The sequence below is a fragment of the Loxodonta africana genome, chromosome 18 (genome assembly GCF_030014295.1).
Source record: "Loxodonta africana isolate mLoxAfr1 chromosome 18, mLoxAfr1.hap2, whole genome shotgun sequence".
In the NCBI taxonomy this organism is placed as follows: Eukaryota; Metazoa; Chordata; class Mammalia; order Proboscidea; family Elephantidae; genus Loxodonta; species Loxodonta africana.
In genome coordinates, this window is record NC_087359.1 from 14500291 (window position 1) to 14518648 (window position 18358).

An 18358-nucleotide genomic window follows, 5' to 3' on the forward strand; every position below is an offset into this window, starting at 1 on the left:
TTTAAAATTAAAAGACCAATTACAAATGGGGGCCGAGATCTGTGACACACACAAACAACAAAGGATTGGAATTGAGAATATATGAAAAAGGACGAATCAGCAAGGAGAAGAGAACCACCTGTTTACAAAATAGGTAAAAATTTTGAGCCAGCATTTTACAGATGAGGGGGTTCTTGGTCAGCAGCACGTGAATTGAAGCTCAGCCTTGCTGGTATTCAGGGAGATGCAGTTAGAACCACAGTGGGGCACAGTTCACACCTTTGTGGTGGATAAAAATTCAGAGGCCTGACGATGCTGGAATGAAGACCAGTGAGATACTTTTTGTACTCCTGGTCCACTTTGGAAAGTAATTTGGCATTCTCTTTCAAACCATGTATCACCCAGCAGTTCTACTCCTCCAGAAAAGCTCTTATACGTGGGTACCAGGAAACCCATGTGAAAAAATGTCTATGGCGAAAAACTGAGCAGCCCAAGTGCCCATCAGCGGGAAAATAGGTACATGAATTTTGGCTTAGTCACACTGACTACCACAGAGCAGTGAAGAAAATGAATTACAGCTGCGTGAACAAATCTTAGTAACGCTGAGTGAGGCAGAAAGGTCCCAGAAGACTGCAGACAGCCTGAGCTCCTGTTTATAAAGTCGAAACACAAGCAAGACATTTAATATTTAGGTATACAAACCTGTGATAAAACTAAAAAGAGAGAACGAATAAAGAATGATAACAAAAATCTGGGTAGGGCAGGAGGCGGGGGGCGGTGGGAGATGAGGGGGGCACTTAGGTAGCGCTTTGTTCATGAAGTTTTGGATTGTATGATGTATTCAGGGAAGTTAGTTATATTTTTTTAAAAAGAAAGGATGAAAGGTGGCTGTGCACTGCAGACAGTAACATTTTAAATGTCTTGCTAATCGTAGCAACCTTACAATAGCAAAGGCTCGTGTCTGAAGGCGCAGTGTACGCTTTTAAGACGAAGTTGATTATTCACATGGGTGCCTGTAAATCCCTGTTTCAAATAATCACCATGGTAATTTGGGGGTCATTGTGGGTGGACTTGTAAGATTTAGTGAGATTACAGTTCTATCTCGTGATGTTGGGATACGGTCCTACAGGTAGTAAGTTTGTCTGCTCTACGGTTGGCTTGTTGGCTCTGCTTCCGTTACAGAGCTGTCTTCCATTCTCACTTTTTCCACAGGGATCTTACCGAGCCATGTGTCAGCTTGTGAGGGTTCCCTTAGTTAAAACCAAACGGTACCCATAAATCCACTTCACCTGGCACGTGTAAACCCAAGATGCTGCCGTCTGCCTTCTCTAGGGTAGACTCCTTCCTTCCCTCCTACTGTGGTCAGTGCCACTTTGTTTGCTCAATAGCAACACACTTTCGTTTCTTAACTTTTTTAAGTAATCTGGATGAAGAGCTGTTTTAGTATTTTGCCCGTCGCCCCTCTGGACCTCTGGGTGGGCTTACCCTGTCCTCTCCTTCTCCTGGAACACAAGGCTGGAAGATGCTCACGTGTCCTGAGGTGGCCCCTTGGACATGACAGGGCTCTGGTGTATGCGCGCATGGGACACCAGCTGCTCCATGCGCTGGGCCACTCCTGGTCACCAATATTTAGCTAAAAAATAAACACTTTGTGTAAGAAAATCCAGGAGAAACGTGAAATTGAATCCCATCCTTTACTATATAGTAAGACCTGTCTAAGCTGGAACCTGTGTAAGGCAGAAACCTGTCAGAAAAGGAAAACAACTATTTTCCACTAATAGAAAAGTGATGAGACTGCACCCTGTCAAAGGTGGAAAACTTGCGAGACCTGGAAAAGCAAGGCAGTCCTGTTGAGTTCCGGCTCTCACAGGTTTCACTGTACATTGTTCCCACATTTCAGTCAGTTGTATACATTTAAATTATTTACTTAAGTTTTTCTTTAAATCAACTCAATTTTTTCCCTTTCTTTTATAAATAGCAGTGTTCATAAAGTCATAGGTTTAATGGGTGAGTTGTATTTTTCTCAATTACATGAAAAAAGTATTTGTCCAGGTGCCCTCTAAATTAATTTTGTATACTAACCTGGTGGCGTAGGGGTTAAGTGCTACGGCTGCTAACCAAAGGTCAGCAGTTGGAATCCACCAGCCACTCCTGGGAAACTCTATGGGGCAGTTCTACACTGTTCTGTAGGATAGCTGTGAGTTGGAATCGACTTGACAGTAATGGGTTTGGTTTTTTGTTTTGATTTGCCAGAGATTTGGGAAGTCCTGTGTCAAGTATTTCTGGCTTAAGTTGGTTTAAGAGTGGCTCTCAGCAGGCTGAAAACCAGCAGCATTTTCCACAGTGATCAGAGGATTTGTTTCTCCAAAACTTCTGTAGTAAATATCTTAGCTGGAGTTAGAAGTGTTTGAAAACAGGAGCTGTGTTCGGTTATTTCACATTAATCAAAATTTGTCATACTTTAAATAACATGTATTAGTTTTTTGCCTAATTTCGAGCCCCCCTCAAACATTGTTGTCATTTAAAAAATAAAAGCAACGAACACATATGCTTAGAAAAGTCTAAAATGAAAAACAAAAAAGCCCCCGTTTAATGATAAATTGGAAACCCTGGTGGCGTAGTGGTTAAGTGCTACAGCTGCTAACCAAGAGGTCGCCAGTTCAAATCTGCCAGGCGCTCCTTGGAAACTCTATGGGGCAGTTCTACTGAGTCCTGTAGGATCGCTATGAGTCGGAATCGACTCGACGGCAGTGGGTTTGGTTTGGTTTTAGTGATAAACTAATCACGTGAATGGTTTTTTGATATCCAGCCTAGAAGAATTTTTTTTGTGTATATAAATGCTAGCGTTTTTATGCAGATCTGGCAAACAGGCTACAAGAAATTCCATTATTGATTTTGAGATGTGTCTAAGTGACTGATTATAGGTATTGATGGGAGATCACAGATTGTTGTTCAATTTTGTGTCGTGAGGCAGATCCGTGTGACAAGGTAACCCGTCCAGACAGCAGGGTCTTGCAGAGTAGTGCTTGCCCTTTGAACCAGAAGTTTATCCTCTAGGTGTGTACCTTAGAGGGCCCCCGACATGTGCGCAAGGAGACAGGCACAGGAGTGCTGCGGCATTGCTTGTGGCAGCATAAAAAAAGGGCTAAATGTGTATCAGCAGGGAGAGGTCAATAAAGCGTGGTCTGTTCATTCTGGAGACGCTCAGGCCATAAGAATGAATGAACTAGAGCTACGTCTCAGCACGGGCTAAAAAAAGCCAGCTGCCGAGTGCTGCAGACTGCGTGGTACAGTTTATGTGACGTAAGTTTGTCAGTGAGCGCTACACTGCGTGTGTTGTTTATGGATAGCAACACGTGTATTAGTGCAATCAATACATTAATAGGATCGATAGGAGCCTAGTTCAGGACGGTGGTTGCCTCTGATGAGAGGACCTGGGTAACCAATCAGGGGAGTTCAACTGTCACACCAATGTTTTATTTAAAAAAAAAACAAAAGCCTCAAACTTGGTAGAACTGAGTGGTGGTATATTCTTTTTACTTCTCGTTATATTTAAAATATTTTATAATTAAAAAAATACCCTGTTGCCTAGCCTAACACCTAAAGAACAAGTAGCTTCACGTACAGCAGAGGTGGGCAAACTATAGCCCATGAGCTGAGTCTGGCCCGCTACCTGTGTTTCTAAATAAAGTTTTGTTGGAACACAGCACGCTCAGTCATCTGTGGCTGCTTTTACCCTACAGCAGGGGAGTGGTGCAATTGTGAGACTCTACAGCCCAAAAGCCAAAAATATTTACGACCTGGTGCTTTACAGAAAACGTTTGCCAACGTGGTGGTTAGACCCAGTAGAGCAGAGGCTCCCACATTTGAGGATCAAACTAGGGGGGATGCCAGGAAGCCCTAAAATAATCTAGCCTACTGACATGCGACACAGCTTAGAAATTAGAGAAAACGTTTTTCTTTAAACTTCATTTTGAAAATCAAACTCACTGATTATAAGTGTATTAATACTGTATATATCATACGCTGGCATCCCTGGGTGGTGCAAACCGAAGCGCTAACTGAAAGATTGGACGTTCAAGTCCACCCAGAGGTGCCCGGCGATCTCCTTCTGAAAACTTGGCCATTGAAAACCCTATGGAGCACAGCTCTACTCTGACACACGGGGTTACCATGACAGCAGAATGGATTCGTCAGTACTGGTTAGTCGTACATTAATGAGGTGTGAAAAGTTCAAAGCTGTTATCTCAGGGTAATGGTGCGCAATTATTAGGGTTACTGTTTTGGAAGAGTCCCGGCCCCTGAGAGCTACCCAGCAGAGAAAAGCTTTCCCTCAGTGTTCCTTAGGGGCCTGGCAATGCCTCAGCCATTCCTTCAGACTAGTTTACCCTCGTGAGTTTTTTTGTTTGTCCGTCTTTCGTGTTGGGGCAGGGGTGTTGTCATCAGCGCTCTCTCTGCCTTGCTCTCCGCCTGCAGGTCACCAGGGGGGCTTCTGTATGCTCTGTGTCATGCAGAACCACATCATCCAGGCCTTTGCCAACAGCGGCAACGCGATCAAGCCCGTCTCCTTCATCCGCGATCTGAAAAGTAAGAGTGGGTCTGTCGCTTAACGCCTGCCCAGCGCTGAGCTCTGCCTTTGGCGCTGGCGAGTTGGTGGCGGGGGAGGCGCGAATGGGGTCTTAGGAATCCTATCATGAAGAAGCGTGTAAGTTTGTTGTGTGATAACTGTGTCTCACGTTTGGTGGTGCAGACCAAAGGAATAGTAATTCAGAGTCTCACGTGGGCGGGAGTTCTTGGTGAGGCGGGGCATGACCTTGGCTTTGAAGGGCAGGTAGGTTTTGGCCAGAGGGGGCTGTTGTGTGCATTAGGTAGGCAGGTTGGCATGGATGAAGGAGAGGTGATGGAGAGGGGTAAGGTCCTTGAACCCCAGGAGGACCATTTCCAGGCGCCATGCCGATGACTTGGCAGAGGCAGAAGTGAGCTGGTTTCGGAAACCTGTGTAAATTACCGCCCAACGACGTAATTATAACCCATTTGTGTTCTGTGTTGGCTCTTTGGAAGAACTAATCAGTGGATTTCACCTTCCTAATGGCCTTCCTAATGGCTTTTGTGTTGTTCTGTTAAGTGCTGGGTCTTTAAGCCCTTAGGTGTTACTGAGAAAAAGAGCTATAATTGATGAGTCATGGTTGGATCATACACCATGTAGGTAGGGCTCTCGTTTTCCTGGCTTTTTGAAAAGGTAGACTTTTATATACTTGGGATTGCCAGGGAGAGATGATAAGAAAATCAGTGGTGGGTCGTTGGTAGGTAAAGCACGAGATCTCCCTGCCAGTCTGACGTTTCTTCTCTTCCTTCGGTAGAAATTGCCCGGCATTTCCGCTTTGGGAACCAAGAAGATGCCCATGAGTTTCTCCGGTACACCATCGACGCGATGCAGAAGGCCTGCCTGAATGGCTATGCCAAGTACGTGCACAAGGAACCTAGTGTCTCTTGTACGTTGGATCTGGGAGTGCATAAGGGATCTGGGCTTCTCTTGTGCACCGGATCTGGGCATGCACAAAGGGACCTAGGCGTCTCTTGTACATTGGAGATGGGAGTGCACAAGGGGATATGGGCATCTCTTGTACGCTGGATCTGGGCATGAACAAGGGGACTGGGCATCCCTTGTACACTGGAGAACACCTGTGGGCACTTGTGGTGGCCTAGGCAGCTAGCCTCTCTCCTCTCTGTCTACAGTTACCTGTTGTAGACAGGAAGGCCATTGGGTATGGTCGGGGTGGTGCTGGCAGCTCTGTTTCAGCAGCTTCGTGGAGGGAAAAATGCCTTAGCGAATCTCTTACAGTGTTCAGTTTTTGTAATAGAGTTCCTGACACCGCCCCCTCCCCGCACTTTTTTTTTAATCAATCATTATTTTGCTAATGTTTTAATTCATGATCTCTTGAACCCATGTAGACTTACAGGGGGTGGGAGGTGGTAGGAATCACAAATGTCTCCATGAAAGAACGTGAAAGTGTACAGAAAAGTCTGTGTTAGAAGGTTTAAGCCCATTGACATTTATCGATAACAACTGAAAAGTTTGGGCGCAACTCTGCCAGATGGTTGTATTGTTATAATTATCATATTAGTATATTTGCTGTGTTCTTTTCTGTCGTTTTTCTTTGCTTGCTTATTTTTAAAATTTCTTTTGGTATTTAAAAATTTGTTCTAGTAGCTGCCTTTAGATGTGTACCCCCGTTCTAAAGCCCTTGTTCCCATTTTCTTAACCCATCACATCTGATCTGTCCCATTTTTAACGGGACCTCTGCCTCTCTTGCTGGCTTTTAGCTACATCATTTCTTTCTTGGTGGAGCAGATAAGGCTCCTGCGTTGCTCTTCCACACTCATCCCGCCTCCGGCTTTAGTCTTAGTGCTACAGTTACTGTGATCCGTGCTCGCTCTCAGGCCTGCTGCTGGGATGTCCTCACGTGTGGCTGGGAGAAGACCATCCTCCACTGGATGCCTTGAGGGGGACGAGTGTTCCCAGGGTTCCTGGGCCCCAGGAGTCTGAGGTCAGCCTAGTGCCCCTGACCTTGCAAGTTATGTGATCTTTTTTGCTGAGAGGACTTGAGGATTTCTTTCTTTTTTAATCTTTAAAGTCCAGTAGCGTTACTAGGCTGTGTGTCAGCTGACTGCAACAGGCCAGTTTTCCCGGAAACCTGGCAGGCTCTTGTGAACAAGTCCATTCCGGTTGGCGCTGCCCCCCCACCCCCCCGCCCATTATTTGAGCCTTGCCGATTAGAGGTGGAATCTGGCAAAGATTGGACCTGGAAACTGTAAACACAGAAGTTTTTCTGCTAGCACAAGAGTAATCCTTTCCAATAGTCAGATGGTGCCTGCACGTGGCTTTATTTGAATGAGCTCTGCTTTAAACGTTACAGTTTAAAAATAGGTAACAATCACTAGGAAAACGTTGTAAATCGGCGTGTAAGTGTGTCTTACAAACTTGGTGTTTGTTTTGTGAAATGTATACAATTAACGTATCTGGTACCCTGGAAATGGTATTTCCTTGGTGAGATTCAGCCCTGATCTGAAAGCCCTTCTCACCTTGGGAATACATTCCAGCGTTAGTTTTGCTTTCAGGGTTTCTGAAGAGTTCTTGAATTAGAGTTTCATGTTTGATTGGTTTAACTTTTTAGGGGCTCCAGTTATTGCCTGTTTTCTGTTTCAACTGCTTTCTCCCTGACTGTTCTTTTTTTGTCTCATTTTTGTTGTCTTTTTGTTTTCCTTACTAAGTTTTCTTTTTTTAAATAATTTGTTGTTGTTGTTGTTGGAAATTATACACAGCAAAACATAGGCCAGTTGACTACTTGCTACATGTGCAGCTCAGTGATGCTGATGACACTCCTGCAGCCGTTCCCACCCTCCTTCTCCCAACGTTCCTCTGCCCTTAACACAGACTCACTGTCCCCTACGCGTCCCACCTATTCAGTTTTCGTTTGACTCTCTCCTCTCTTGGGCAGGTTATAATTCAGCCTTTATTTCCGAAGGGATTTTATCTTTTCCTTCTATTTCTTTTCTGCATTTAATTAACCTTTTTTTTTTTTTTTCTTTTAATTTTAAAATTTCTTATTCAGGGTGATTTTTCACATTCCCAAATGCTTGTTTGAGGATATTTAATTCAGTCTGGAATTTAGTGTTAGCTTTTATTTTACTTGGTGGTTGATTTTGGGGTGACATTTATAAGATGAAGTGTTAGGGATCTCGACTGCCGTTTTCTTCACCAAGTCCCTGCTTTTATCTGCAAGTGGGTTTGGTGGCTCACAGGACACCTAGTTCCCGGACGCCCCCTCCTGTCAGCACAGTGGAGTGCAGCTTCTTTAACGATTGCTTCTCGCAGGGAAACCCTGGTGGCGTAGTGGTTAAGAGCTACCGCTGCTAACCAAAGGGTCGGCAGTTCAAATCCACCAGGTACTCCTTGGAAACCCTATGGGGCAGTTCTCTTCTGTCCTATCGGGTCGCTGTAAGTTGGAATTGACTCCACAGCAACAGGTTTGTTGATGTGTTTTTTTTTTTTTGGTTTTCTCCTTGCAGAGGAAAGGGTGAGTCCGTCTGGGTCGTTGCTCCCCTTTGCTTCATGTTCCTTTCACTACCCAGTCTCCTAAGGAGGCTGTTCTACCCTTATTACCCTGTCCCCTGAGACTCTGCTGTGTGGGGACACTTCAGAGCCTCGCACCCACTGGCTTCTTCTCTCAGTGGTGATTTCCGGGGACCCTTGCCACTGCCAGGGGACCGCTTTTCCCAGCTGCCCTTGCCCTCCACCAAGGCTCAGGCGGGTGTGGGGAAGGGAGCCCGCTGGAATCTGGCTGTGTTTTCCTTGAAGCTTGTGCTTTCCTGCTCTCGTTATTCCCGGGAGAGTGGCTTCTCTGAGGTTCTCGATGGCTTCTGGTGACTTGTGGGCAGTCTGGATTCTAGGAGCTGCTGTCATCCATGGCTGCCTGGAATTTGTGAGTTTACTGTGTGATTATGTCCTTGCTTGTTTTTTGTAGTTAAAATTTCCTTTGATGAAATGGTGGTGATTGCAGATGGCAGCATTGGGTTTCTTCATTTCCTAGCTTTGCAGGATTAAAATTTGGTGGCCATGTGTTGGTCCCCAAAATATTTTGAAGAAGTATATAATTTCATACAAATCCGAGGGCTGGGAAGTAAGTTGTTTCATAGACGGGAAAGGACCAGGTCAGTGATGAAGCTGTGGAGCCATCAATGTGTTCTGTAGGTGGGGGGGCTGCACCCGTAGGGACTTGTCCACGTATTGCCAGGGAACGTGAGGAGAGTGCAAACCTAGGGCCTGGCTGAGGAAGCTGGGCCTGTGACGGCTGGAGGGGAGGGCAGCTGGAGAGATAGGGACCTGGGAGAGATGGGGACCCAGGAGAGATGGTGACCCCAGGAGGGCAGCACTCTAGCAGAGACAGGGACCTGGGGCAGCAGCTGGAGAGCCGAGAACCCAGGAGGGCAGTGCCCTGGGAGAGATGGGGACCTGGGAGAGACACTGACCCCCGGAGGGCAGTGCCCCAGGAGAGATGGTGACCCCAGGAGGGCAGCACCCCAGGAGAGATGGGGACCTGGAAGAGACGGGGTTCCAGGAGAGCCTGGGACCTAGGAGGGCAGCACCCTGGGAGAGATGGGGACCTGGGAGAGCTGAGGACCCAGGAGGACAGTGCTTTGGGAGTGATGGGGACCTGGGGGAGGAGGGATACTTGTTTCAGGGGAGTGGGTCACACTGTCAGCTGCTGTCACATTCTAGTAAAAAGACTAAAAGGTTTGGTTTTTGTCCTGGGGGTTATTGGCGACTCAAGGAGGGCAGTTTCAGAGGTGGGTTGCAAGTGAAAAGAAGGAGCAGAGACTAGATGTAGACTTGTTTCCAGAACGTTCCTGACAGGAATGAAGGGCTGCCAGAGGAAGGCTTACTGTGCCTGGGCGCTGTGCAGAGTGCTCTCTGTAGGTCTGTGAGGTCCTTGCCTCTGACCCCAGGTGGTGGGCAGTGATGGGGTCTGCCAGACCCTCATGCGCATCATGGTGCAGAACATGGGGAGGATTTCTTCTCCTTTGCTCTCCTCTCACCACCCCCTTCCTACCAGATAAGAGAGGCAAGTGGTACAGTGAGCGCCTGTGGAGAGCATATATCAGACCTGCAAGACTGGGGGAGGGGGCTGTGGTGGGGGAGGGGCGACTGAGGGAGGAGCCTGGGGGGCCTGGAGGGGTGGGGAGGGGTGACTGAGGGAAGAGCCTGGGGGGGCAGGGGGTGACTGAGGGAAGAGCCTGGGGGGGCGGGGAGGGGTGACTGAGGAAGGGGCCTGTTCTTGAGGAAGATTTGAGGGCTTCTTTCATTGAGGCTGAAAAGAAAGGTAAGGCTGGGTGAGAACCAGATACATTTCTCAGGTTTCTCAGGCTTTTCCTTGATGGGAGGCTGCCTGCTGAGTGATGGAGCAGGGTCAAAGGCTGTGGTAGCTGTTTTGGGGCTGGGACAGGTTAGAGGCCTGCAGGGTACCCACCAGGCAGTGGGTTGGGGGCCACTGAGGAGCAGAACACACACTAGGCAGTGGGGGGCACCAAGGAGTAGAGGAGAGCCCCCTGGGCAGTGTGGGGGCTCACCAAGGAGCAGAGTGCCCACTGGACAGTGGGGGTGCCGCTAAGGAGCACAGCGCCCCCAGGCAGTGGTGGGGGGTGCCAAGGATGGGGCAGGAATGTGTGCCCACGCCTGATCGTGTGATGTCGCTTTGTAGCGTCATGCTGAGTGGGGACCCGGTGTGGGGAGGGCAGAGAGGCTACGGGCACTGCTCGGCACTTCATTCTCTTGAAGGCGTGTGGCCTTCTTTTCAGGCTGGATCGTCAGACGCAGGCCACGACTTTGGTCCACCAGATTTTTGGAGGCTATCTCAGATCCCGTGGTAAGTGAGATATCACTATCCCCTCTTGGCAAGATCTGGAATGTGACCAAGACTTCTAAGAACACAAGGCCACTCTGGGGCACTTGGGCAGCCACAGAGTCTTGAGCCTGCTTTCCCAGTCCTTTGCCTAATGGTTGTAGTGTCCACCTGGGAAAGTTTGGGGGGCAGCATCGGGCAGTGTGACTGTTGGTGGTGGTGTTTTTCCTTCACCTTGCCCTCACTTGGTGCCATTGTTGTCCACTGCCCCAGCATGGGTGGTTAGCGACCATGGTGGGGGTAGAGCCTGCTAAGGGGGAAAGAGGCTGCACTGCGTGGGGCAGTGCTGGGTTTGCCCGTCCTCTTGGGGTGAACTCTGGCTGGGAATGAGGCCTCCTTCTTCAGATACATGAACCTCGGGGCCAAAGCCCCATGGAGAGGACTGCCCAGTCCGCACACCCTCACCGCCTCTTGTTCTGTTGCAGTGAAATGTTCTGTGTGCAAGAGCGTCTCTGACACCTACGACCCCTACCTGGACATCGCGCTAGAGATTCGGGTACGGCTGGGTGCTCGGCTGGGTGCTGGCAGACATGTTTGCTGAGGAAAACCAAGACCAGAGAAAGGGGGAGCGAGCAGGAGAGAAGGATATTGTCCATTTATCTGTCTAGATATAGATATGGACAGATCTATACCTACCTAATATAGGTCCAATAAACACATAGTGTCAGAATAAATAGGGAACAAATACTAAGACCCCTACTGCCTTGTAGTGGAAACTATCACTTGCATATTTCTTTCTAGCTTTTTTCCTAGGCGTGTTTTTTTTTTTTATTATTAAAAAAGGAAAAGAGTTGTGTTCTGAGGCGTGACTGTTGCTCACACTGCTTGCAGGGTGGGAGGAGGGGTACCCACAGTGTTCTGTGGGCAGTCTACATGCAGAATTTTGGGGCCCAGCACCTTTGGGGAGCAGCCTTCCTTTTGTGATAGTTCTGGTACCGTGGCAGCCTGGTGACTGTCGCCCGTGGTCAGCCCCCGGGGCTGTGGTTTCTCGTCAGTGGAGAAGGGCTCACAGCGGCTTACGCTGTCCCTTGCAGTGGACCTCTTGAGTCTTGGTAGGTAGCAGCTAGCGGGCACATTTTTGTGCAAGCAAGGTTTTGTGATTTGCTGCCTCAGCCTGAAAAAGGCCTTAAATTTGGCATTTCTTGAATCAGCGTTTTTCATCTGCTGTTTATCCTGTTGCCTGTTTTTGTCCTTCTCAGCAAGCTGCGAATATTGTGCGAGCCCTGGAAGTCTTTGTGAAACCAGATGTCCTGAGTGGAGAGAACGCCTATATGTGCGCTAAGTGAGTTTCGCTTTGCTCGTGGCAAGAAGGTCAGACCATCCAGAAGGATATAGAGCAAGTCACTAACCCGCCCCCGCTGGCCCCGGGAGGGGTCACAGTTCACATCTCTTGAGTAGTGTGTGTGTCTCTCTGAAGTAAAACTTCTCAGCCACGAGGATGAAATGATAGCTCCGGTGTTTACCGCTGGCATTTGCGCAGCACCTCCCTGTGCTGGGCCGTGCCCTGAATGTGTTGCGGCATTCACCTGTGACACAGACTGGTCTTATCCCCGTTTCGCAGGACGAGGAAACCGGGCACAGAGGGGGTGCCTGGCCTGAGGGTCCCCAGGCACCGCCTCAGAGCCTGTGGCCACTCTGCTCCCTGCTCTTACGTGAAACGTGTGTTCTGCAGTTGACCTGTTTTGCTTAATTGTCTTGGGCGTGTTTCCATTTCAGCAGATGGGAGAGTTACCTCTTGCTTGCTTTTAACAACCACAAGGCCCTCGTGGTGCAAACGGTGAACATGCTCAGCTGCTAACTGAAGGGTTGGCAGTTTGAGTCCCCCAGAGGTGCCTCGGAAGAAAGGCCTGGCAGTCTACTTTTGAAAAATCAGCCACTGAAAACCCTATGGAGCACAGTTCTACTCTGACATACGTGAGCTTACCATGAGTCAGAATTGACTCTGTGGCAGCTGGTTTGATTTTGGTTTACAGTGTTACTGTACAGATGTCCTATACCATATCTAGGTCATTTGAAAGCTGTAATCACTGAAGAGTATGCTCTTAATTCTGCTTTCGGGTTTATCTTTCTTTGCGCAAACGCCGCTTTCCGCCCCTTTAAATTCCTTTCGTTTACCTGAAGCTGTTCATTTGCGCCTGTTTCCCTCTTTGTCTTCTAGCCGTGCTTACGTTTATTTCCTGCTTGTCCGTTTGATCGCCTGCTCACTTCAGCTTTAACTTGTTCTTGTCCGTAAGTGTGACCCCCAAGGCCACCTTGTCATACGTTCTGTTTAGTTTCCCAGTCGGGAAATCCCTTATTTCTGCTTTAGCGTCTCCAGCTTCTCTCCGGTCTTTGCTTCCCCGTGGTGGCTTTCTGTGAGGAGGTAGTGACGATAGAGTCTGAGGGTGCAGACCATAAACCAGCCTGCTGCCGGTGAGTCGGTTTTGACTCAGAGTGACCCTGTAGGACAGAGTAGAACTGCCTCGTAGGGTTCCCAAGGCCGTGATCTTCACAGAAGCAGACTGCCACATCTTTCTCCCACAGAACGGCTGGTGGGTTTGAACTGCCGACCTTTCAATTTGCAGCTGAGTGCTTAACTGCTGCGCCACCAGGGCTCCTTCAGGGGTGCAGACCACAGAGTTAGTCCAAGAGGCCACATAGACATAGAGCTGTCGTGAATAGCTGTAACCTCATACAAGGACAGCGTTGCTCAGAGCAGAAGCTCACGCAGTTGTTTTTTAATCTTTTATTGTGTTTGCAGTGGAAGTGTACACAGCAAATTAGGTTCCCATTTGAAAGTTCTGTTAAGCAAGTTGTTCAGCGACATTAGTTACGTTTTCCGCAACATGTCAGTGTTCTCATTAATTGCGTTCTGGTTGTCCCGTTTCCAGTGCTCTAGTCTCCCTGCCCCTATCTTCTTGTCTCTGTATTAGGGTTTGGGGCAGTTGCTGAGCTCATGTAGTTCTCATTCACCGTCCTCACAGATGCAAGAAGAAGGTTCCAGCCAGCAAGCGCTTCTCCATCCACAGAGCGTCCAGTGTCCTGACCCTTTCCCTCAAGCGCTTTGCCAACTTCACTGGGGGTAAGATCACTAAGGTGAGTGCTCTGGCCACCTCCTGGAGACTCAGCAGCTACTGCTGCCATCAGAGTCACCTGGGCGCTTTTTAAAATACTGAGTCCAGGCTTTACTCCAGGGCCAATGAATTAGAATTTCTGAAGGGCAGGACCCAGGAGGCGCCCTGGTGGCACAGAGCTCGGCTGTTAACCGGAAGGTCAGCAGCTCAAATCCACCAGCCACTCCTTGGAAACTCTGTGGGGAAGTTCTCCCCTGTCCTATAGGGCCACCGTGAGTTGGAATCGACTCAACAGCAATGGGTTTGGTTTTTAAAGGCCCAGGAATCTGCCTTTTTTGAAGGGCAGAATCCTTAAATGATTGGCACACACAGTCAAGTTGGAGACCACTGTCTAACTGGGTTTTTGTTTCCTTGTTTCACTCTTCCTGCTATGGAAAGTCAAAGCTTCCTTGCGAACAGGTGCGATGGATACCAGCTCTTCACCAGCCACGTTCTCTTTTACCTAAAACAGGCGCATCAGCACGTGTCGCTTTTTGTGGGAATGGAGTAAAAATGTACTTTTTGTCCAAGGGCATCTTAATAGATGATGCCTGTCTTTCCTGAAAGTCTAGAGCTGTCTTTACAGTTGTTAGGCACAGTGAGGGGTCGGGGCGAGATATTTCTCCGAGCCTCAGTGTCCACACAGGCCTTGTTTAGATCAGCGTTTCCCAAACTGGTGTTCTGTAGAGTGTTAATATACTTTGAAAAAACCTGTTCTGTGCGCAACTGAGTTTGAGAAATGCCAAGCTGAAGTTTTTATTCTTTTTTTGTTTTAACTACAGACCTTCTCAGTGTCTGTATTAGTCATTTTAGATTTCGAATCTCTAAGATGGGGATTTGGTATGAAGAATTTTCTCGACTTTGTTGTCTAGACCACCATTCCTTCATCATTTTACTGCACTTTATTGAGTGCTTTATGGTGTCGTCGCTGTGCCAGGTCCTAAGACCACCCGTCAATGAGATCAGTGTGGCTTTACCCTGAAGGGACTGGTATTCCAGCGAAACGGAGTTTGAGAAACGCTGGTCTCTTTGATTTTGGGGGTTGGATTGGGACTCATGAACCTATGATGTATATAGGTCTTTGGGATATTTAGTTTGTCCGTAGAAGGAGAAGGTATGTAGGTAAATCTCATGGACGTTATGTCGATCCAAAGAAGTCAGACACCAGAAACTATACGCTGTGTTATTCATTACATGAAATTCAAGAACAGGCCAAACTATATGAAAATAAGATCAGTGGATATTCGGGATGGGGCAGTGACCAGAGGGGAACAGAAGGAACCGTGTGGGCTGATGGCGGTGTTTTCTATCTTGGTCCAGGTGCAGTTGACATAAGTGTGTGTGCTTGTCATGGAACGCAGACTAAGGTCTTGTGTTTCATTCACGTCAGCCGCACCTCAGTAGATAAAACCTTTGCGTGTGGGCAAACATGAAGGCGTGTTATACCCTCTCACTCAGAGATCATTTTTAAAAACATTTTTTCCCATCAGAAAAGGTCAACTTCTGTAATAAATTTTGAAATGGCCTTTGTCCTGACGCAGTCCACCAAGAATTGAACTTGCTGTAGCAATGGGTTATGTGGAGTCATCGCGTTTTTCACGAAGCCCCCAAAGCCAGCCTTCTCTCCCTGCCACCCTCCCCTGTGCCCCTTAGGGTGGAAGGCGGGAGGTGGATTCTTATTTTGTGTTTGGGAACCAGGTAGTGAGAGAACTAATTTAGATGCTTGGCCAAGCCAAGAGTAGACCATAAATCACCTGCTGCAACGATGAAATCAAGTTTCCCAAAGGTCAGTTGGAACAAACCCGCTTTTCTGCTTCTTTAACCATTAACCTGGGGAGGCTCCCCCATAGCCCTTTCATAGGACCGATCACCCTAAACTACGAAAGACCAGCTGGATCAGACCTCTTGTGGATGGAAAGGGCAAAGTGACCCTTACAGTGATGGATTATAATTGCCTTTCCTTTGGCTTTTCAAACAGGACGTAGGCTACCCGGAGTTCCTGAATATCCGCCCATACATGTCCCAGAGCAATGGAGAGCCAGTCATGTACGGACTCTACGCTGTTCTGGTCCACTCGGGCTACAGCTGCCATGCCGGCCACTACTACTGCTACGTGAAGGTCAGTCGCCCATGTCCAGGTTCAGTTGCGTTCCATGGCAGTGAGTGTGCTGCCTTCTGGGGATGAATCTGCGGCCTCCATACAAGCCGACAGCACACTTATTTAGGAAGGTGGCGCTGTTCCTTAGTTGTGTTCACTTCCTGTTGCCTCAGTGCATGCGGTGAAAAGCGGTCTGCAGAACCAGTCTGCTAGAGTCTTTAGTGTCCTTGGGCTCACAGCAAGACCCTGGGAGTCAGCTGCTTCGGTGCTGTGTCCCAAGCACCCTGGGGGACTCCTGGTGCAGCAGACTCTTGGTGGGAAAAGTTGTGGGGAGTGGACCTGCCCGGGTGTCTGTGGAAGAGGAGAGTTTGGATCTCTTGGGGACCTGGGAAGGAGCTGAGGTTCACAGCGGTCTTCTGAGGTCCCATTGAGAATTATACAAATGCTAGACATTCTTACATGAGATCATTATAGCTCGTTAGCGCTTAGAGATAGGTGGCAGGTAACGGCAAACTTGTAAGGATTATGGAACATCTGTTGGCTGTTTTGTTTCCTACAACATGCTGTGTTCCTCAGGTGAGCAACGGACAGTGGTACCAGATGAACGACTCCCTGGTGCACTTGAGCAACATCAAGGTGGTCCTCAACCAGCAGGCCTACGTGCTGTTCTACCTGCGGTAATGAACTTGCTCCCCACCAATGAGCGCATTCCTTGCGATGTTCTTTTCTCGCGCTATTGGGTCTTCTACCCTTTTCCTGTCTGAAAGTGATTGGGAATTGCACAGAAAGGGAAACACGGGCAAATATTCCCCCACCAGCCACCCTAATGGAGAGCATCCATTGGAAGGCGCCTTTTTTTAGACCAAATGTAACTGATTATTGAGGGAAAGCCAGAGCCCCGGGGAGGTCAGGAGAGGGTTCCGTTGCACCAGCCTTTGATGCCGCTTTGAGTGTAAATGGCAACGTCTTGTGTTCTGCACTGTTGCCTGCATTAGCTGTGTTGCCTCCGGATGGTGGCCAGCCCATCTGCCTTCCTCAGGAGGAAATGACTGCTGTGGGCCGTGAGCTGAGGTTGTTCGAGGGCAAAAGGCCTGCCCTGGGCTCGATTGGCAGGTGCCTTTTCTTGCGGCGAGCATGTGTATCACTGCCTTGGAGGCTGGGAGGCGTTTTTTGCTATTTCATTTGTTTCTGCTGAATTGTGATGAGGCATTTAGAGGCCCTTTGTACTTGCTGATAAATTGAGAAACTAATCTGGGAAGAACTTGGACTGTAATGTGCTCTGTGCTTCTGCTAGGCCAGATTTCTGAGACTCTGTAACAGCATTGCGCTGGTTTAAGGGCAAAGAGGAACTCGAGAGAAGCATGCAGGGACAGCCAGGGTTCTCCTGGGCTCTCTTCCTGCTTCTGTCCCTCTTTGTTTTCCTTTTTTAAAATGTAATTGTCACCTTAGCTTGTGAAGACGACTTGAAGCATCTGCTGATGAAGATCAAAAGACTACAGCCTTCAGTATGGATTGCACCTTAACGTAAAGAAGACAAAAGTTCTCACAGCTGGACCAATAAGCAACATCGTGATAAACAGAAAAGATTAAAATGGTCAAGGATTTCACTTTACTTAGATCCACAGTCAGCAGCCAAGAAATTGAGTGACACATTGCCTTGGGCAGATCTGCTGCAGACATCCTCTTTAAGGTGTTACGAAGCAAAGATGTCACCTTGAGGACTAAGGTGCACCTGACCCAAGCCGTGGTATTTTCATTCGCCTCATATGCGTGCAAAAGCTGGATAACCAACAAGGAAGACAGAAGAAGAATTGATGCCTTCGAATTATGGCGTCGGTGAAGAATATCGAATATACTACGGCATGCCAGAAGAATGAAAAAATCCGTCTTGGAAGAGGTACAGCCAGAATGTTCCTTAGAAGCAAGCATTTTGAGACTTCGTCTCATGTATTTTGGACGTGTTGTCAGAAGGGACCAGTCCCTGGAGAAGGCTATTGTGCTTGCGAAAGCCAGAGGGTCAGTGAAAGAGAGGAAGACCTTCAAGGAAATAGATTGACACAGTGGCTGTAACAATGGGCTCAAACATAGCAATGATGGTGGGGATGGTGCAGGACCAGGCAGTGTTGTGTTCTGTTGCGTGTAGGGTCAGTATGAGTTGGAACCAACTCGGCAGCACCAAACACCACCACCACAACCTTAACTTTAACTTTCCCACTTCTTTCTCACATTCTGTGCCTGTGATACCTTTAGCTTCAGTGAGGGGCTCTCTGATTTGTTTCACTTAGGGTCGGTGAGGGAGCTCCCTGATATGTTTCTCTTAGGGTCAGTGAGGGAGCACCCTGACATGTTTCTCTCAGCATCAGTGAGGGAGCTCCCTGACTCGTTTCTCTCAGCTTCATTGAGGCAGCTCCCTGACTTGTTTCTTCCTCTGCCAGGATTCCAGGCTCCAAGAAGAGTCCCGAGGGCTCCATCTCTAGAACGGCCTCCACCCTTCGCAGCCACCCAAGTGTACTTCCAGACCACCTGAAGAAGAACATCAGCAATGGGGTGGCTTCCTCCCCACTGACTGGAAAGGTATTTGTCTCAGGTGGTCGGGTTGATGTTGCTGACCATGGCAGGACCCCTTGGGCATCCCAGGCTCAGATCTTCTTGGGCAGGGAGCCCAGCCTAGATGGTGAGGGCCTGCTTGCAGTCTGGACTGTTTCATTCAGTATTGTCTCTTGAAACCC

General features: G+C 48.3%; 1 protein-coding gene across 6 annotated transcripts in view; it reads left to right on the plus strand.

Moving 5' to 3' along the window:
• USP36 (ubiquitin specific peptidase 36) overlaps window positions 1–18358 on the plus strand; it is a 44962-nt gene that overhangs the window by 13389 nt on the left and 13215 nt on the right. For all 6 annotated transcript variants that reach the window (XM_010596914.3, XM_023556842.2, XM_064270633.1 and 3 more), the window contains 9 exons: window positions 4456–4566; window positions 5340–5442; window positions 10336–10403; window positions 10865–10935; window positions 11639–11721; window positions 13403–13514; window positions 15510–15650; window positions 16206–16306; window positions 18065–18203. In XM_010596914.3, coding sequence (XP_010595216.1) covers window positions 4456–4566; window positions 5340–5442; window positions 10336–10403; window positions 10865–10935; window positions 11639–11721; window positions 13403–13514; window positions 15510–15650; window positions 16206–16306; window positions 18065–18203 — 929 coding nt within the window. The remainder of the gene's footprint in view (window positions 1–4455; window positions 4567–5339; window positions 5443–10335; window positions 10404–10864; window positions 10936–11638; window positions 11722–13402; window positions 13515–15509; window positions 15651–16205; window positions 16307–18064; window positions 18204–18358) is intronic.